The 21,788-nt window shown below is 48.4% G+C and overlaps 1 protein-coding gene across 5 annotated transcripts in view; it reads right to left on the reverse strand.

Moving 5' to 3' along the window:
- Rbfox1 (RNA binding fox-1 homolog 1) overlaps window positions 1-20,718 on the reverse strand; it is a 2,095,840-nt gene extending 2,075,122 nt beyond the window's left edge. For all 5 annotated transcript variants that reach the window (XM_039085817.2, XM_017597207.3, XM_017597209.3 and 2 more), the window contains exon 1: window positions 20,412-20,718. In XM_039085817.2, the coding sequence (XP_038941745.1) occupies window positions 20,412-20,624 (213 nt within the window). In that variant the 5' untranslated portion in view covers window positions 20,625-20,718. The remainder of the gene's footprint in view (window positions 1-20,411) is intronic.
- Window positions 20,719-21,788: the final 1,070 nt, after the last annotated feature.

Below are 21,788 nucleotides of genomic sequence, written 5' to 3' on the forward strand. Positions count from 1 at the left end.
CCTGCCTCCAGCTTCCCCATCCACATTCCCCTCTTGGTCTGTGCTCCACTCACAGCTCTCCACTCTCTTAACCTCATCTCCAACCAAGTCTTCTTCGTCACCCTCAGCTGCGCCTGGAAACATCTCCTCTCTTTGCCTCTATCCCGAGATCACCCAGCACTCAGCACAGGGACCAAAGGACCAGCCCCATCCAGGCAGTTGTCTCGGTTCCTGGCTCCCCACCTCCCAGTCTGTTAGCAATGATTATGAGTTCATTCCCGGGGCTGTAGAGATAGCTCAGTGGTTAAGAGCACTTGCTGCTCTTGTGAGGGACTGGAGCTCAGTCCACAGTATCCACATCAGAACCATCTGCAACTCCAGTTCCAGGGGATCTAACTCCCTCTTCTGGTCTCTTCAGGCAACTGCACACACACACACACACATACATATGTACATCATAAATAGATCATAAAATAAAACCTAAAAGAATTGAGTTCACCCTCTCTGAACGTACACTGTCCCAGGGCATCCTGTAACAGGCCTCTCTTTCACAACAAGGACTCAGTGATGCTGATGTGCCCAGGGTGAGCCTGACACCCTACTGGTCCATGCATTACATTTCTTCCTCATTTTCTAGCCCCCTGCCCAGCCCTCCAGTCTCCAGCCACACCCTCCTCTCTGAAATCTGCCTTTACTATGCTGTTCCTCACCCTAAAACACTGTTCATGGAACTTGGAAAATAGTTCAGTTGGTGATGGTTTGCCACATGTGGTGAAAATGACCCCTGTTCATACACTGAATACTTGGCCTCCGGTTGGTGAAACCCTTAGGGGACAGTTATGCAGTGTGGTCCTCTTGTTGTTGTCACCTGTGTGTGTCACTGGGGTTGGGTTCTGAGGTTTCAAAAGCCCGTGTCATGTCCAGTTGGCTTTCTCTGTACAGTGGTTGTGTCTTAAGATGCGAGCTCCCAGCTACTTCTTAGCACCATGCCTGCCCACCATCACGGCAGAGAACACAGTAATAAAGAACTCGGCCTCTGAAACAGTAAGCGAGGCCCTAATTGTCCTTGGCCATGGTGTCTCCTCACAGCAACAGAACAATCATCATAGCCCTGCCTTGCCAGTCCCTGCCCTGTGTCTCCATGGTGATGGCCGGGTAGCTCAGTCATAAGATGTACGCTGGGTTTTTCTAGCAACGCCTATATCTGGGGAGAACAGAGTACTGGGTTCAAGAGCAGCCACCGTGCACATGCTCTTCAAAAGTATCTTGTATTTGCCTGATGTAGTTGTCCTCTCTGAGGCTCGTTGCCTGTCTGCTGACCTAGACCCTAGTCCTGGAAGCTTCCACCCTCTGTGAAATCTTATCTAGACCTAGGATGTTTTCAGCCTCTGAGGCTTACTGCTGAATAAGCTCACCTAGAGTTCTTCACTAGAGTTCTTTCTGATCTCTGGCTGGCTGGTTCAAACTGCTCTCCAGGCTGACTCTTCTGACTTCTTTTGGCTTCTCCTAAATTGCTCTGCTTGACCTCATACTAACTTCTCATTCTCTGGCTTGTTCTGTCTTTACCTGTGTCTAGCTTGTTTTCTCTTGAACCTGTTTTTGTAAAATTCTCTCAGTAAAACTGCCTCCTCCTCCTTTCCTCTCTCTGTGATCTCTCTCAAATAGCTTCCCTTTCCTCTCTTCTTGTGAGAGTTGGGCGTATCCTATTCTGTCAAATCTTTCTCTGATTCATCACTTTGCCTGCCACTCAATTAGATATCACTTTCAAACATGGCTGCATCCTTCAACAGACTAACTTTACCTTCATTGTTTGGGACTAAAGATGTGTACTAAGGGTGTGTGTGTGTGTATTCCAGCCAGAGGGATTAAAAGTGTGTGCTAAGGTTGAGCCTCACCACAACTAGAAGCACATTTTTCCAGTAAACAACACAATCTCGGGGTTCACAGTGTGCTCCAATGTCCTGCAGCCGTGTTCCATGCATGGACTGAGAGCCCCACTGTAGGCTCTACACTGAGACTCCTGCAGGCAGGCAAGTTGGACACTGAGTCTCATGTAGTTCTGGATGGCCTTGAACATTACAGTTCAGTTCACATAGCTGATGCTACCCTGGAAAGTTTGAACTCTGGATCTTCCTGCCTCCAGCCTGCCCCTGCCTCAGCCACTATAGGTTTCAGTCATAGGATGACTGCTCAAATTCACCTTGCCTCCAAACCAGAGTTTTACATTAGTTTCACACACCAGGACTGATAGATGTCTTGTTCCTTCTCTGGGCCCTCGGATCCCGGCAGATAGCTCTACTCTAACCATTGTCAAGGTTGCTGTCCTTCCTCTGAAGGCTTAGGGAAGAATTCTGGACTCTGTGGCTGATTAAAATCCAGGCAGGTGCAGAAGCCAGAGGAGGCTGCAACGTCTGTGCTATTAGTCTCTCAACCTTTAGCACCATTGGTAACCAAGAGAGACTCTCAATGAGTGATTCCGCCAACGACGGGTTCAGTCTGGGGACCGATGTTGCAAGTGTGAACTCAAGTTCACGAGGAAAAGGCACAACTGTGTTAATCATTTTGCAAAGCCGATAAGTGATCTGTGATTGTGGTGGGAGGGAAGGTTGCAGGTCCAGATTCAATTATCCCGAGTTATCATTAGTCCCCAGAGAGCCATCCCTTGCCTGATATCCCTTGCGATCATTAAGTAAATCCTATGTGTGGAAAAAAAATCCCCTAGCAGCCGAGAATCTAAAGGCTGAAAACGTCATCATAGCACATCTGAGGCCTAGAGCCCACTCCCCTACTTTGCTGGACCCACCTACCTGATGTATTTGAAACGCACCTTGATATATTGTTGTCTTTGTTCTGTTGCTATAAAAACTCTGTTACTAACTGGGATGGAGATGGGCAGATCCCTGAGGTTTGCTGGCCAGCACTAAGCTGGAAAGGCTGAGGAGACAGATCAGCAGTGAGGGGCAGGGCTGCTCCTGCAGAGGACTGGAACTCAGCTCCCAGCACCCAGCTCACAACTGCCAGTAACTCCAGTTCCAGGGATCCCTCTTTGCCTCGAAGGTACCGGTGTGCATGTGCATGTTATGTGCACGCGCGCGCACACACACACACACACACACACACACACACACACACACAGAGTAAATAACAAACTTGAAAATAAAAATCTACAGTCATATCACCATCACTCACCATACTCAATCCCATTTGGTCTTGGAAGCTAAGCAGGGTCCGGCCTGGTTAGCATTTGAATGGGGGACAGCCTGGGGAAAGTGGGTGATGTGGGCTTCGGTTTAAAAGGGGAAGATGAGGACTAGAGGGATGATTCAGCAGTAAAGAGCACTTACTACAGATCAAGATTTAAGTCCTAGAACCTGTGTGGCAGCTCCCAGCCATCTGTAATATAACTCCAGTCAAAGAGGAGCTGACACCTTCTCTTGGGCTCTGCTGGTACCAGGCATGTAATACACAGCATACAGGTTACACACACATAGAAAAAAAATGTTTAAGTGGAGAATGACTAGTGATGATACCCAGTGTCATCCTGAAGCCTCCATACATATACATACACATGCATGCACACACATTCACACACATACACACATGTACATGCACACACATACACATGCATGCACACACATTCACACACATGCATGCACACACATACACATGAATACACACAAATTCACACACATACACACATGTGCATGAACACACATACACATGCATGCACACACATTCACACACATACACATGTGCGTGCACAGCACACAACAAAAGGAAAATTGTGAAGCTGTTACCACATTGGAACATGTTGTTCCTGGGCCATGCTCGCTCATGTGTATTTGGTTGCATACACAATGTACAGCTGCACACACATGAACATGCATACACACACATGCACTCACAGTAAATGAACTATTTCTTGTTGCCAACAAGAGGACAGAGAGAAATGAGCCATAGGTGTGCACTGAGAAACATGCAGCTCACCCAGCCCATGGAGATTCCATCAGTTAATCACAAAGAAACCACCCTGTGCCCAGTGCTGGAGGAGGTTTTGGAGCCAGTGAGCTGCAGAGGTGTGGCAGGGACTCCCCAGTGTGGCTGCCCTGTCCCAGGCTACCCATTTCACTCACTTAACCTTAGAACTTAACTCATGCATAAAGACAGGTTTTCCCAGGCTTTTGTTGTGCCTAAGGAAATTTCCAGTTCAACGTGCTCAAAAACATTTCCTTTTGCTGAGAAGCAACTTTTTTCTCCCCCCACCCCAAAACAGTAAGAACTTAGGCACTGCAAAGTTAATGCAACTGTGTGTGTGCATGCGTCCATACGTGCGTGTGCATGTGTGTGTGTATGTGTGTGTGTGTGTGTGTGTGTGTGTGTGTGTGTGTGTGTGTGAAATGCACTGTGCATTTTCAAGGACAATGAAAAATGTTCTTCAGTATCAAACAGGCTTCAGGATGCCTTTTATGGAGCCTGAGTTCCAGTCATATCTACCCTCCTGTCAAAGTTGACCCATGGGCATTCGACACCAGTCTAGCAAATGAACAGAAATCAGATAACAATGGCCAACTCTAGAAGAGAAGCCAGATGTCAGCCATGGCTAGTATCTCTCAAACACCATGGCCAAATTCCTCAGGCAGCCACAATCCCTGCCTGTGAACTAGAGCCCCACGAGTGACTTTTGTCACAAGAGCGTTCTGCCTACCAACCCAGGTTTACTGAGGACCCAGTATGCCTGAGATTGCTGTAAAACCTCCTTCTGCTACGAGTCCTGTCTCCCGTGTGACCAGTAACACTGCCACACTACACACCCCACCCTGAAAGTCTCAGCCTGCACCCTACCTTCATCTGATGCCTCAGCCATCCTGATCAAGGCAACCCTCCCCATCACGCCTTTAGTGGAAAATTTCACTAGCAGCATCATGATGAGAAGTAGCACATGAGTTATGTAAGACTAGTATCATGGCTGCTTCACAAACTAGCAGACTGATGCAGTCAACACCCAGTGTGGCAACACTCAGAGGCTCCTGCCAAGCTCCTCCAGGCCCTGCTGTCCTCTCCTCATCCCCGGCTGCTAACAGCTTCAGCTAGGTCACTCAAGTCATGCTTTACTGAAGCAGGACAATATCCACACAACAGCAAATGAAGGCAGGTTTGTCTGCCTGGACACCCATCAGTATCTGGAGATGTGTGTGGCTGTCACACTGCAGGAAAGATGTGTTCCTGGCGTCATGGGACCATAGATGCTGCTCAGCATCCCACAATGCACCAGGAGGCACCTGCAGAGAAAGGTCCCAACCAGAATGGCAAGAAGGCCATGGTAAGAGATCTGGATGAGGAGAGCGTGTGTGCCCGGCTGTTGAGTGTCTGCCTCCTACTCTCACCCTTTCGTTCTGACCCATCCAGAAATTTCACAGAGAGGAAGGCAGGATTCAAAACAAAGATTCTGAGGGACTGGTGCCATTGGAGTAAGGACATGGCTTCTTCTCCTGACGGGATTTTTCTTTAAATGGTGTGCTGAGCTCCAAGGCACCAAGATCCCTCCAATGCTGCCGTTCACCTGGGAGTGTGTGCGCATGCCCAGGTACACACTGCCACCTGGTTGCAGTCACCTAGCCGCAGACACTCAAACAGACACACAGTGATACACGGACTCAGCCACACAGAGACCGGCATATACAAATGGCCCAAGCTGGAGTGCATAGCCACACAGAAAGAAAACTCTGACGGTCAAGCTGCAGCCTAGCCTGCTTCACAAAGTCTCTCTCCTCTGGGAAAGAAAGATGGATTTTCTCCCCTTTTCTCAAGAAGATAGATTTTCAAAACAAGTGCTTCTCCATCTACGAGTAGGCTTTACCTCCCGAGCATCACATATTGATCAGCCCTTTATTGTCAATTTTCTTTTAGTTGAACTGGAGAAAAATATAATCTAATTATACCCCTCCTGACAGGTGGGAATCAGTCACCCTAAATCCAATTCTGTGTGCGTCTGTGATTAAGGTGCTTAATTTGGGGGATGACAGAGCGAAAGCCCTGGCCGTGTTTTAATGCAATTATCGTGGAATGCATATATCCGAAGGCTGGAGATGTCACAGCTGCTGCACCACAGAAGTCACCAAGTGTCACCGACATGTCCCCAGACTCCCTGGAACACGAATCAGTAAGCCTCGAGCTCTGCTTCTACATGGAAAAGGAGAAACAGTCCGTGCTCCCTGGTCCCCACTGACATCCCACGCTGTGGCTCTTCGAACCACCTGACTGCAAACCTGTAAAAAATATTTTACTTTTTGGATTTTGGAGCCAGCATAAAGCTGACATTCTTTCTTTTCATCAAGAAGGGATAGATGAACTAATCAACCGGGGAATGTGGTAAATGCACACAATGGAGTTTTATTTCAGTTTCGAAGAAAAACAAAACCGTCTTCTCGGGAAACCAGACGGAACTGGAGATTGTTGTGTTAAGAGAAACAAGCCAGACCCAAAAGACAAACGTCACATTTCCTCTCGCTTATGGATCCTAGATTTTTATACAGCTGCATAAAATCATTGACGTGAATAAAAACAGAATCGAGGCTGCCTGGGAAGGGGGAAGTGGTGGGCGGGAGTAGGAGGGCTGCAGGGCGTGTGTTACACTCAAGGTACACGGCATGCTTGAATGGCGGTGTGGTTGTAGGGCGGGCAGATGATTCAGTCAGTCAAGGGCAAACTTGGGGAACTGAGTTCCAATCCCTAGCAGCCAGCTCAAAAAACAGCTGGGCTTGGTAGTGCACATCCATAATCCCAGCCCTGGGCAGACGAAAAGAAGAGGAGCCAGGAGCTCACGGGCCAGCCAGTCTCACCAAATCAGTGAGCTCCAGGCTCACCGAGAGACACTGACTCAAAAACTAACATGAAGGACAGTTGAGGAAGGATGCCTGATGTTTTCAACCTCTGGCCTCACAGGCATATAAGCACCTGAACACAGGTGTGAACCCAAGACAGGCGTGTGTGCCTCTCTCTCTCTCTCTCTCTCTCTCTCTCTCTCTCTCTCTCTCTCTCCCCTCTCTCTCTCTGTATCACACACACACACACACACACACACACACACACACACACACAGTGGGGGTGTCTTTATGAGACCCGTTACCATGAGCAATGAATACATGCCAATAAAAATGGTTACTATTACTGTCTTAGCATTTTATGTATGGTGTTTTGCCTGCGCCTATCGGTGCACCCCGCTCATGCCTGGTGCCTGCAGGAGCCATGACCCTGTGTTTAATACCCTGCCATAAGACTTACAGATAATCGTGAGCCACTGTGTGGGTGCTGTGACTTGAACCTGGGTCCTCTGAGGAGCAGCCTGTGCCCTTGACCACTAACTCATCTCTCAAGCCTTAGCAAGAAAAATTCAGGAGACTTTTAGGCTATCATTTTACTATCATTTCATACACAGAGAGACACACACCATCAGTCAAGACAGATCATGCACTGCTGCCGTAATGAGTCCCCCATAGAGACATGACTTGCTTTTCTTGCTTCTGCACTGCATAAGGAGGAGCCAAGAGAGGGACAGGTTTGGCCTCCAAACTCACCTGGCCTGGACCGTGGAAAAAGAGGATAATGGTCATTTATCCCCAGAATACCCATCCCCAGGCCAGGCAACACAGGGAGGACAGTATTAGAAGCTGCACACAGTTAAATTAGCGCCCAATCTGGAGCTCACACCCTACGCTTCCACTCCAGACCATTGATCATTACTGGTCACCCCATCACAGGATGGAGGAAGGATGCGGGCTCCTCCCACAGACTGAGAAGGAGAGAACTGTGATAAACGTTGGAAAAATTGATCCTTCAGTGAATGATAATGTTTAAAATCTGAACACACACACGAACCTTCGATATAATTGACATGATTTTAGGAGAAGGAGCAACTATCTCCCCGCCTCAAAAAAAGAGAGGAAAAATCTTCGATCAATATTCACAGCTCTGTGATGTTTTCTCCGTGTCTTTGTTGCTTTATGCCATGAATATTTGACACCGAGAACTAAGATGCACCTTCTGAGGAAGCCCGGTCCTAAACATTTTGGAGGAATAATGAGGAGAGCTCGCAGGCCTCCTTAGGAGCCCTCCCCACCAGAGTGCGGACTCACTGAAATACTCCGAGCAGCCAGCCCCTCTCAATGGCTTGGCAGCGCCTCTCCAGCACCCTCTCTTTTATCTCCATTCCTGGAAGCCTCCAGATGTAAAATCCCCACAACAACCATGTCCTCAGAACTTCCCTCCTTCCTCCCTCCCCCTCCCTTCCCAAAGTCCTCACAAGCCCTGAGTCTTCTCCTGCTTGACCTTCTTTGTCAGCCTGGACCCCTCGGTCTGTAACACTTTCCCTACACAAGAACTTCCCTCCGTCTCCCGCACCCACATGTAATACACGGTGGGGAGGGAGAGATTCCCCAACAGGCTTGACCAGCAGCAGAGTGCCTGTGACAGCTCAGGCCTGCAGGGTGTGCACAGCATGGATGCACATCTCTGCCCAATCCCGTATGCTACACCTTCTCTGCTGATTACTTGGCTGCTCTTTTGATGCTCAGTTTGTGTCTTTTCTACATCTCAAGGTCCAAAAACCTATCACGTACCTTTTTTAAGACCAGGTCTCATCCATCCCAGTATTTTAGTTTCCTTTCTGTTGCTGTATATAAACCTGGCCAAAAGCCACGTGTGGAGAAAGGGTTTATTTTGCTCACACTTTCAGGTCCCAGGAACCTGAAGGCAGGCCTGCTTGCTGGTCCAGACACCATTACCTATAATCATGGAACTCACTCACAGCCAAGGCTAGCTGGCTCTAACAGGCTCATGCTTCGCTAACTTTCTTGAACAATTCAGGCCACCTACCTAGGGAATGACACCACCCACAGTGGGCAGGGCCTCCTGCATCAATTAACAATCAAGACAACCCTCCCCAGACTTCTTACTCTGGTCTCCCTGGGGCTGCTTACCAAGGATTTTGCCTTCTCAGCCCACCCAATGATGCAGGTATCTGCCTGTGCTCCCCAGCACAACCTGGACTCTGGCCACCCCAAGCTGCTGATACCAGACCCACTCCCCTAGGGTCATCATGACTTAAAAATCCTGTGCTCCACCTCAGCCTGGTGAGCCAGTCCACATGACCCTAGACTGCTTATACCTTCCCAATCCCCACACCTATGTGCCTTCCACAGTGACTACCCAATTTTGCAATCCCACCAACCTGGTAACCAGAATATCAAAGAAATCGCACAGAAAGGATGTTCTGAAGAGGACTCCATTTGCCCCATAATTAAGCCCAATAATTGACAAATGGGACCTCATGACACTAAAACGTTTCTGCATAGCTAAGGAAACAACGAACTGAGTGAAGAGGAAGCCCACAGAGTGGGACGAAATCTTTTCCAGCTATACATCTGACAGAGGATTAACATCCAGAATACATAAAGAACTCAACAACAACAACAACAAAAAAAAGAGTCAAGAAAATAAAAGACCCAATATTGGGTCCAAACAGAGAGTTCTCGATAGAATGAATAGATATGGCTAATACCTCAGAAATGTTAATTGTCCTTCGCAATTAGGGAAATGCACATTAAATCTGAGAATTCCCCATACCCCAGTCAGAATTACTAAGATCAACAAAACAACTGGCGAAGATTGTTAGCAATGATGTTGAGGGAAAGGAATCCTCATTCCCTGAAACATGGTTCGGCCACTATGGAAACCAGTGGCCATCCTCAGCAAACTAAAAGTAAATCTACCATATAACCAGCTATGACACTCCTCAGCATACGGCCAAGGAACTCAACACCAACTCCGCAGACACTTGCTCAGCCACCGTCATCGTTGTTCTGTTCACAACAGCTGGGACCCTAAATGTCCTTCAGCTGAAGGAGGCACGACGAAAATGTGGTGTAGACGCACCAGGGAAGAGTGTCAAGAAAGAGGGTATTGTGACTTCTGCAGGTAAATGGATGGAACGGGAAAACACTATATTGGGTGAAGTAACCCAGACCCAGAAAGACAAACGCCACATCTTCTCTCACCTGTGGTTCTGAGCACACATGCTAAAGTAACCACAGAAAGCAGGAAAGTAGAAAGGGTCCACTTGGGGTGTGGGGGGCTCTAGAGAAGGGAATGGTGGAATATACATGCTATGAAGTGGACCATGGAAAAATGAGGGGCTCTAATTAGGGAGGGGAGAGAGGACAATATAAAAGGAGAGAAAGGAAGTTGGGATAAATAAGAAGGGACATAGGAGACCATATTATTTTATAGTTAATTAAAATTACTTATATAAAACAAATAAGTGTATTATATGTGTGTATATGATTATTTATGTGTGTGTATGTCTGTGTGTATGTACATATATGTCTATATGTGTATATATGTGTTTATATGTGTAAAGATGTGTGTATGTATGATATATGTGCTTATATGTGTATATATTGTGTATATGAATATATTTTTGTGTGTATATACATGCATGTATATATATGTGTGTATGTGTCTATATTTGTGTGTATATGTATGTGTGTGTTATATTTTGTATATATGTATATGTGTGTATATATCTGTATGCAAGAGTATGTATATATGTGCACATATTTATGTGTGTATATATGTGTGTTTGTGTATTTATGTGTGTTATATGTATATGTATGTAGTTGTGTGTATGTGTATATATGTGTATATATGTGTATATATATGTGTGTGCTGTATGTGTACATGTTGTGTGTATATGTGTGTGCATGTATACATGTGTGCACATATGTGTATATGTGTATATATACATGTATATATGCCTGTGCTTATGTGTATATATGTATGTGTATATATGTGTGCATACATACATACATATAACTTAGATGAAGTTATGCCAGTAGAGATGGCAATGCCTCCTGCAAGCACCACAGGTTATAAAACCTCAGTACAGACATGAGAAATCTCCTTTCAAGTTACTTGACCAGGACTGAGTTATTGTTGGTCAGAGTCGTCCACACTATTGCTGCTGTCTTTGTTTTCATCCCAGAAGCTGGAGGTAAGTCTCTATGGCTGAAGACACCATGCACTTTAGACCCAGGACTCAGAGGATTCCAACTGGATCTGACCTGGAAGCCTCCGCCCTGAGGACTAGCGTTCACATAACCAGAAGGTGCTTTGTAAGCTGCCCAGGGAGGGAAGCAATAGTTCTACTCGGCTGTGAGGCCTGTGAACCACAACAAAGACCAGTGTGGCAAGATATCTGTAAAGGTCGGGGGCTCCAAAGGTCAAATGGAGCCAAGATTCCATAGTGAAGCTGGACTACGGGGAGTGCACCCAGATTCCCCTTCACACCCTGAAACCTAGTGGGAGGGAGAGGAGATTCTTCTTCATCTGAGCCTCCCCTGGAGGTCCTGCTGCCGGCCACAGATGCTTGGCTGCAAGAAGAGCTGTGCAAGAAGCCGCAAGTTGTTCAGAGAAAATCGAATGAAGTGGAACCATCTGACTGTTAACAAGAGCTTTGGAGGGAGAACATCAGCAGGCATGCCCAGACAGTCTGGAACTTGAAGGAAATGTTCATTTCAAGAATCCCAGACCCTGCACTGGAAGATGTTTCCTCCTCCCTCTGCCTCTGACATAAAGGCTCAGTCCCTAGAAGCCCAAGCATCAGGGAGGTGGGCCCCACTGCACACATGGACTCTGAAACTTGCTGGGAGACCCACAGTAAAGGGGCCTTCAGAGAGGACAAGTCACCATGCCTCCCTCTCCTCATGACTGTACAAAACTAACCTGGAGCCTGACCACAGTGGCAGGAGATACCAGGGCCCGTCCAATACCAGAGACAGGCAAAGGTAAGACTACCTGCAATAAGATAGCTTGTAGTCTCTGGGGCTGCGGCCATTCGTGAGTGCCTGCACTCACACTCTTGATGAACTCCAGAGTTGTCCAAAGCATTCTCTTTTTTTAAAAAAGTACTCTTTTTATTTTATTTATGAGTACACTGCAGAAGAGAGCATCAGACCCCATTACAAATGGCTGTAAGACACCATGTGGGTGCTGGGATTTGAACTCAGGACCTCTGGAAGAGCCCTCAGTGCTCTTAGCTGCTGAGCCTTCTCTCTAGCCCCTGTCCAAAGCTTTCTAAGCTGGGATTCTCAAGGGCCAGAAGACATTTTCAGCCTTGGAAGCACCTTCATCTGCGTCCCAACGCGTCTGTAGTGGGAAAGCAATGAAAGACAGTACATTCATGTATGTATCTAGCTGAGTTTCAATAAAACTTTATTGATCTAAACAATTTGGTTGCCAGCTCTGGCCCATGTCCAGAGACAGTCTGTCTCTGCTAGAGTATGACCTTTGAGGGAGCAGAGACCACACCATCTTGTTTAAAGAAGCTCATCTAGATTTGAGTTGCTCAAATATTTGGAGATGGAATGAGAAAGCCAATATCTCCCCCTTACCATGGACAGAGGTGAAGCTTCCTAAGGACTCCATGTTTGGATATCACGTGCTGAGGAATCACCAGGGCAGGACCCTCCACTGAGGCAGGATTCTCTTCCAAGAATCAAGGTGTGGTGGAGCAGAGCATCCCTGACTATGGATAAAACACTGCACCCCTCTACAGTCCTCTACAAAGATCCCAGCAAAATGTGAAGTACAGACAAGCAGCCCTTCGTATCCAGAGGTTCCAAAACTCCACCTACCACACAGTAGAAATATTTAAGGGTCTTGGCAGTTGTGCTGTGGTTGAATCACTTGCTGCAAAAGTAGGAGTCCAGGAGTTTGGAATCCCCAAAACCCACATAAATGTTGGGTATTAACTCCAACCTTAGAAAGCAGAGATATGGGATCCCCAGAGCAAGCTAGCCAGTGAAACTAGTCCTATCAGTGAGCTCTGGGTTTGATTGAGAGACCCTGGCTTAATGAATAAAGTGGAAGATCAGTCCCAACACCAATCGGAGTCTCCACAGAAACATACATGCACATGTACCCAGATACTGCAGAAAATCATGTATATACACACATGCACACCACACACACACACACACACACACACAAAATAATGTGTAAAAGGGGAAAATACAAAAATATTCCAAACACTATCTTCTACACTAAATACATAGAGGCTTTTGGTCATTAAGCTCTAGACAACACGGCATAGCCACTGTTGGGAGCATAGCACTGTAAGTCACCTATGATGGCTGGAAATCTACAGAGGAATGTCTGTGAGTCACACACAAATACTATGTCATTTTATAGAAGAGACTTGAACATCTAAGGACTTCGGTGTCTGCGGTGGGCCAGAAACCAACAATGAAATGCTACCAGCTTTGAAAAGTGGAAATTTTGGACTGCACATTGATGGCTTGCAACTCATCCCTGAGACAGGGGGATTGCTGTGAGTTCAAGACTAGCCTGGGCTGCATAATGAAACCCTGTCTCAGAAAATAAAACAGGTGGGCCGGGTGGCACACACCTTTAATCTCAGCACTCAGGAGGTAGAGGCAGGCAGAAATCTGAGTCAGAGACCAGTCCAGTCTGCAGACCGATTTCCAGGATGGCCTGGGCCACAGACCATAATCACAATGGTCTCGATAATCAAACAAATAAACAGGGGCAGAGAGATCGCTCACCAGATAAAGCACTTGCCCTGCAAGGCTGACAAACAGGCCAGCCCCCAGGAGCCATGATGGAAAGAGAACTAACCTCACAGAGTTTCCCTCTGACCTCCACATGTACACCACAGCATGCATCTATACTCATGAACATACATCACACACAACAACAATAATCAATGTGCAAATAACTAAACACGGATCTGGAGAGATGGCTCAGTGGTTAAAACACTGTCAAAGAACCACTTCTGCTGGTTCACACCCACCTACAACCCCAGCTCCAGGGGATCTAACACCTTCTTGTAGACCCCAAGGACACACACACTCACACATGTACCTACATGCTCACACACATATAAACAAAAACAAATCTTAAAAAATAAAAATAACAAACAAACGAACAAAAACAACTGGCATCCCCTTCTGTTTCAAGCCCATCTTCTTCCCAGGCAGCCTCGCCTGAGGACCTCAGGTCAGAATCTCTGTCCTGTACCTGCCCTTGTGGCTGGTTGGACCTTCAGCCCCCACAACTTGCATCTCAGAGCAAACTCAGCTGAGGAGCCCAAAGTCAAATTCTCATTCTTTCTATTGTCCTGGAGGTCACTTCAGACCCTATCTCTTACTTGAACCCTGCCCTTTGCACAGGATCTCATTAGCTATTATCACAGATTCTCCTCATCAAAGCCACCAACATCATCCCTGAGAGGCCTTAGCCCAGCCTGCAGGCTTGTCCCTTCCTGTTCCTTGAGCTCCGTGTCACAGAGTACAAAACAGAAGAGCAACTAATTTGTAATTTGAGGTTAGAAATTATAAAGGCAAAGCCAGCGTGGTGATACATATCTTTGATTTGAGTTCAAGGTCAGCCTGGTCTACACAGTAAGTTCCAGCTCAGTGAGGGCTACACAGTGAGACCTTATCTAAAACTAATAATAATAATTACGGGGACACGGGAAAGCAAGGGAGGCTCAACAGGAAAGGGCACCAAGTCTGAGGACAATGAGTTCAATGCCCAGAATACACACAGTGGAAGGAGAGAAACAACTCCTGCAGCTGTGCTCTGACTCTACATGGGCAATGACACATGTGTACACACACACACACACACACACACACACACACACACACACACACACACACGCTAAAGCTAATTACTAGGCATTTGCCTATAGTCCATTCCACCACAGCCTGGCAGCATCCAGCAGCTGCCATTTAACCATACAATGATTAAATTCTTCTGAAATCAGGGCCAGAGCCAGCACAACCCTCTCCCTAAAACCACTGCAGGCACAGGAGGTGTGAGCCTCCAGAAGAACTAATAGAAATGCTGTGTGCCCCCCAAAACTCTTTCTGTTCCAACTCAAAGGAAAGTCCCTTGCTGTGCTTAGCACTGTACCCCAAACCTCTGTCCTTTGGGAGACATAGGAACTTCTGCCTGATCCCCACTTCTACACTGCACCCTACGGAAGCTTGCTGTACAAACTGCAGACACACTGTGTTCCAGTTGGTGGCCATGTCTCCAGGCAAGCCTGAGAGGAAGCATTACCAGAGGAAAAATCCCCATCACAGGGGGAGTTTCCATGGGGGTGTCTACAGTGCTCAGATGGGGATACAGAAACCCAGGCGTGGTCCAAATTCTCTGTCGCTAACTAGTTCTAAAAGGCTTTGGAAGGCTCTAGCATGGCACAAAAGTAAACACTGGACAACCTGCTCTGCCCACCCATGTCCGTGCCACCTGCAGGCAATCTGGGGAACCGGGGAACCTCAAACAGAAGCAGAAGACAGAAATGATACCTGAATCCACCAGGAGGTTGCAGTGGGCAGAAATCCCGCTTGTACCCTGCCGGTGGATCTGCCGAAGGGTAACAGAGATGGAATCGCCTGCACCGTGTTAAATAAAAATAAAATAAATAAAATGAAAGAATGCATTTGTGGGCCATCGAGATGGCTCAGCAGATAAAGGTGCTTGCCACCAAGCCTGGCAACCTGAGTTCAATCTCCAGGGTCCACATGGTAAGAGAGAAATGGTTCCCACCAGTTGTCTCCAGACGTCTACACACACACTATGAACACGTGTTCTAGTCATTCTCCCTCAACCCAACTCACCCTTCACATTCTCTCTCTCTCTCTCTCTCTCTCTCTCTCTCTCTCTCTCTCTCAAGAAAAAACGCAATTTCAAAAAACTGTTTAGGCCTTTACTACTTACTTTGTACCTTGCTGAAGTGGGACACCACACATGTTCCATTCTCCTGTGACTACCTCAAGCCCCACGTCCCTTCCTCTGAGGCATCTAGTTACCTGTGCTTAACTGTCAAGGAAGCTGAGGCCCACGGCAGTCCTGCCAGCTTCTCAGTGCCACACAGCCGAGAGGCACGGCAGAGGCTGACACTCAGCACGCCCCTTTGTGGCATCTGACCCTGACACTATGCAGTCATTGACATCAGACACACATTAATTTATCACAGCAACAGAAAAGCAAGAAAGGTGTGGAAAGGCCTAGGTTACCTCTCCCCGGCAGAGTAAAAGCAAAGCAGACACCATGGGCTGATTGCTCAGTCAGTAATGTGCTCACCTGGGACCCTAGTTTAACGTCAAACCAATGTCAGAAAGGAGGTGTGGGTGGAGAAATGGCTCGGCAGTTAAAGAGCGCTGGCTCTTAAAGAGCAGAGGATCCAGGTTCAAGTCCCAGCACTCACGTGAGTGACTCAGCTCCCAAATGTCTATAGAACTCTAGTCCTAGGGGGTCTGATGCTCTCCTCTGGCCTCTATGAGCACGAGTCATGCATGAGAGAGAGAGAAAGAAAGAGAGAGAGAGAGAGAGAGAGAGAGAGAGAGAGAGATGGCAGTGGGTTTATGATCCACAGCACTGGGGAGGCAAAGACAGGTTTATCCCTGGAGTTGGCAAGTCAGCCAGAGTAGACCCATAAGAGATCCTGTGACAGGAAAAAGACAAAGTGGATGGTAGTGGCTGAGTGGCCCCAAAGGTTGGCCTCGAAAACTAAGGCACAAATACATGTGTGTGCTCACATGCACATAAATAAGTGAAAGTAACCAACAGCCTTCAACCACCTTCATTCCGGTTGTCACCTGGACAGAGATTAGGTCCAACACTGCTCACCCAGCAGCTCAGGACGGCCCTGACACCTCTACTAACAATGATCTGGATCCGTGCCCCAAAGCAAACCATGGGGAGGTAAAGCAGAGACATTGCCCATCTCCAGCAAAGATGGTGTCTCAGTTAGGGTTTCTACAGCTGTCGTAAAATACGGTGAGCAAAAGGAACTTGGGGATGAAAGGGTTTGCTTCAGCTTAGAGTCCGTCACTGAGAGAAATCAGAGCAGGAACTCCAGGAAGAAACTGAAGCAGAGACCACGGTGGGGGAGGGAGGCTGCTTACTGGCTTGCTCAGGATCCTTTCTTATACAACACATGACCCCCTGCCCCGGGATAGCACCGCCCACAGAGGACTGGGCCTCCCACATCAATCATTAATTCAGAAAATGTCCTACACTACAAGCAGTCTGATGGAGACACTTTCTCACTGAAGTTCCTCCTCCCAGATGACTCTATCTTGCTTCAAGATGAAAGAAGAAAGAAAAGACAAATGGATACCCTTAGTCTTTGATGCACCCAGCATAGGGTTGGGGTACCTCCAGCCAGCAATCCTGCTGACAGCCGGTGACCTCTCTGCTCTCATCCCACCCCACAAGGGATGGTGGCTCAGCAGGTCCACCAAGCATTTGTGGGGGAGCGGGGCCTCAGTGAGTTATGACTCTTTAGAATTCAGTCCCACCCAGCCACAAGCAGGGACTCTCAGTCCAACTGCCAGTGTCGAAGAAGGGGAAGCAGGTAGGCAATTCCCTGGAGAGGTTTTCCTCCCCTCCAGGAAGAGCCACAGGCTGCAAATCACACTGGGATCTCTCCCTGGGGTTGGAGAATGCAGAAGAAACTATGAGACTTCTGACCCCAAGAGGCAAGCAGCAGTATTTGTCTTTCGGAGGCTGGGTTGTGTGGATTGTAGATTTTAATAGTTATTTATGTATCTAAGTGGGGGCAGGTGTGGGAATCCGTCATAAAGTTAGAGAGTGACGGTGAGAGGAGGGAGGAAGTGATGAGAAAGGGGGGAGAGCAACAGAATACAACAAGAAAGGAGAAAGGCGGCACTGAGGGGGGCAGGTAAAATGAAGGGAGTCAGGGAGAAGAGAAAATGGATGCGTGTGTGTGTGTGTGTGTGTGTGTGTGTGTGTGTGTGCATATGTTTGTGTGTGAGTGCATGCTTGAAAATGCCATAAGGAAACCTAGTTAATACTTTTATACTAACATGAGAATATAAATAATACTGTTTAGAATAAATAAAACTAGAGAAAGGAGAGGTTAGAAGTAGTAAGAAGTCCTCTCCAAGCACCCAAGCAAGATGTCACAGACAGGGGGAGCAGGAGTTTTGTTGTGTCCTCTAAAAGTGTCATTTACTAACCACCCAACCCCCACTCCACCCCAAAAACAGAAGCACAGCTAGGAAGCCACTCAGAGGAACAGCCAGTCACAGGGAAGCCTCCTCCACCAGGTCAAAGGAGATGAGAAGGGACATTTTATCCTTTTTTTTTTAAAAAAAGTCTGGATGTAGTCTGATGGCCCAGCAGCTTTGCAGAGAAGAGTCCACAGTGACCTGTCACCAAGGAACAAGGAGGGTTGTAACACTCTCCACAAGCGAACAGTCACTAAGGACAAAGCCCAGGAAGGGTGCTGCTCTCTGCCTGGCCCATTCTCTCAGAGCCATGGGTGGAGACCAGGACTCTGCTGCCCCAGGAAGGGGCCACGTCTCTTCAGCACCCCCTTACTCTCTGCTTTCCATCCCCTATGCCTTCACACACACACACACACACACACACACACACACACACACACACACACACACACACCTGCCCCAGCCTGCAAACCCTCCCTGGATGGTTGGATGATGTAAACACAGAAGAGGAATTTGGCAGGTGTTACAGGCTGCTCTAGGCTCTGGGTGATCTTTAAAATAAAAGCAGGGGAGTTTGCACAGGGGGCCACAGGACCCCTAAAAAAGAAGCTTACGACCAGGTCTGAGGGAGATCATTTCTGTCTTAGTTCCTGCACATCCTTTCAGTCCTATACCCTACGGCTGTTGCCCACCCTCCACCACACACCAATGGCTCAGAGGGATTTCTGTCTTAGTAAATTTCTCTCGAATACACAGAGTTCTTTTAACCTCCAGAAAGCACTCAGTGGGGACATGCTGACGTCCCACCAGGAGCTAGTTCCTTGAATTCTGGCACTAAATCACATTATTGAGCACACAGTGTGCCAGAACCGAGCAAGTGCCTCTTCCGAACAAGCTTTACTTAATCTCAGGAATAACGCCACCACGAAACTGGGCCTATTGACACAGCCATTTTGCCCATCAAGATGCTACAGCTCAGAAAGGTTATGTGATTTGCCCAAGGACACCCAGCTAAGGGTGGGCAGAATGTGCACTCAGCTTTGACAGCTAGGCATTCAACTGCCCTGGGTCACGTCCATTGATCCTGGAATCCTGTTCTTTAGCAGAGTTCTGTCTCAAAGCAGGAGATGAATGGGAAGGGGAGGCTCCCAGCCACCAAAGTTTCATGACACGACATTGCCACTCTGCTTGGGACCAAGCATTTCACACCACTCCCTTCTAGGCCTTTCCACCATGTGGCTCAGGAAACTGTCCCCAAGTCTCTTCCACTGGGATCTCAGAGGCCATTCACCTGGCCCCAGTGGGTTCATGGCCCTCTTCGGACTGCAGTAGCATCCAGAGAGATGTGAGTATCAACACAGAAGGTTTCAGAAGTGCGTAAGAGTCAGCCCATGCCGGAACTACTGAGCTTCAAGGTGGCCAGCTGCCACCCAAATGACTCAGGAGGAAGGGACCGCTCCCTCGAGGGGACTCCTCAGAAACTCAACAAATTGATAAGACAAGCTCAGCCAAGCAAACATGGGGGAGGCAGAGTTCAACCCCACTAATCATTAAAAACAGCCAAGGTGGCAGCCTTGGCAAGGACAGCAAAAACCTTCTAGCACAAGTTCTGCCGAATCACACCTGGGAGAGTCCAGGGAAGGAGCAGAGTCTTTGGAGGCCAAATGGTCTCCATCCCATTCATGCCCCCAGAAGCGCCACACACAGACACAACATTTACCCTTGGCTGCTAGGGACAGAAGCTGGCAGAAGTGCCATCAGATTCCAAGAACTTTGCCTGGCTGTCCCCCTCTGTGGGGCTAGGGAAGAATGTGAGGACTGGGGTGGAAGCCATGTGCCTCCTGTCCACACTTCCCAGACTACATGGACAGGACAGGAAGGTGAGGGACTGGTGTCTAGTGCACACTGACTGCGGTCCCAGGCTGAGCACCACCACAGGGCATAGTGAGCCCGGTGTCCCAGAGACCCTCCCCATGAGGACAGTTTGCACAAACACTGATGTCCCAAAGAGGCACCCCGACAGCCCTGACCAGAATGGGGGTACCAGCTTAGCGATGCTTAAAGTAACCCCACATCCTTCTCCTTTGGGGAGGGAGGTTCCAGGGTGCTCCTTGAACCCTTTAGGCAAGCCACAGAGTCCAGCTGGGACTGCTCCCCACCAGCCACACCTTGTGAGCGTATTAGAAAATCAACAGCATATAAACACAGTTCTTGTCACCAAGCACCCAAGATCCCCTGGCTGTCCCTCCAAGCAAGCACAATGTGCCTGCAGGAGTTGCTGCCCAGTTACCAACTTCACCCAGGCGGTGGCCAAGCATCCCTAGACCACCGCAGCCCTGACCCACGTCCCAGCTACCTGGGCTTACTTACACTTCTGCCTTCGCCACCTGTCTGGGTGGCGAGCTCGTCCCGCTCGTCCCGGGCTGGACGTGGTGTTGTGGCTCCGTCCTGGGGCTCGCTTCCCGCTCGCAGCCCCAGCCTCAACCTCTTCTGCTCTGGAGCGTCGTCCTCCCTCCTCTGCCGGCCCTCCCTGCTTTCTCTCAGCTTGTCTGCATCTTCAGGGCTGCCTGGGGGGCTGGCCATGGCGCCAGGTGGGGGCTCTCGATGCCTGTTCTTGGGGATGAGGAAAGAAGCAGGCGCCTCCCGCTGCAAGCGGCCTCGCGGTGGCAGTGGGGCTTCTGCGCTCGGACTCGGGGTCCGCGCCGGGCAGCTCTGTACAACTCTGCTGGCTCGCCACCTCCCTCTGCTGGCCGTCTTGGGCACTGCGGGTGAACGGATCAATCCTGTGCACCCACTAGAGCAGGTACCCCCAGTGGACAGCCATTGAGGCAAAGGCATGTCTCCACCCAGGTCTCACCCGATACCCTAGGAAGGAAAATAGAGGAGGGAACCCCCAAGGAGGTTGGGAGAGGATGGGCAGAACAGTCACCCTTGTCGTTGGCTCTGTTTGGATTTGCAATGGTTTGGAGCCGCCTAGAAAACTACGTGGAGAATTCTCGAGAACATGTTCTGAGCAAAGGCTGGATCTGTCAGCCTACACTGGGGAAAGAGAAGCAAAGAAACTGGAGGTCAACAGGTACGTTCCCTTTCTTGTTCTCTGTCCTTCTCTCATTTCGTTGTTCTCGTTTGTTTGGGGTGTTGGTTGTTTCTCCTGAGACAGGGTGTCATGTAGACCAGGCTAGCCTCAGACTGAGATCTGGATCTGCTTCCTGACTATGACTGGCTCTTTATTTTTTTAATCCTAATTTTGCTTATTTATTCATGCGTGTGCATGTGTATGTGTGTGTACACATGAGAGTGTGTGTGTGCATGTGAGCATGTGTGTGCATATGTGTGTTTGTGTATGTGTTTGTGGGGGGGATATGTGTGAGTGTATGTGTGAATGTGTGTTTGTGTGAATGTGTATATGTGAGAGAGAGAGAGAGAGAGAGAGAGAGAGAGAGAGAGAGAGAGAGAGTGTGAAGATGACCATTGGTAGTCAGATCTCTCCTTCTACTATGGGGACCTAGGGTGAACTTGGGTCATCAGTCTTGCTCAGCGAGTACTTTTACCAGCTGGGCCTTGATGCCTCTGGCTTAATTTGGTTTGGTTTAGTTTAGTTTGGGTTGGGTTTGAAACAGGGTCTCTCCCTGAACCTGGAGCTTCTGGATTAGCTATCTGGCTAGTCAGTGAGTCCTCAGACTGGACTGACCAAGGTCAGATGATCACCCAAGCCCAGCTCACAGTGGGTCCCCAACACTGTTCCAT

Source organism: Rattus norvegicus, chromosome 10, assembly GCF_036323735.1.
Source record: "Rattus norvegicus strain BN/NHsdMcwi chromosome 10, GRCr8, whole genome shotgun sequence".
Taxonomy (NCBI): Eukaryota; Metazoa; Chordata; class Mammalia; order Rodentia; family Muridae; genus Rattus; species Rattus norvegicus.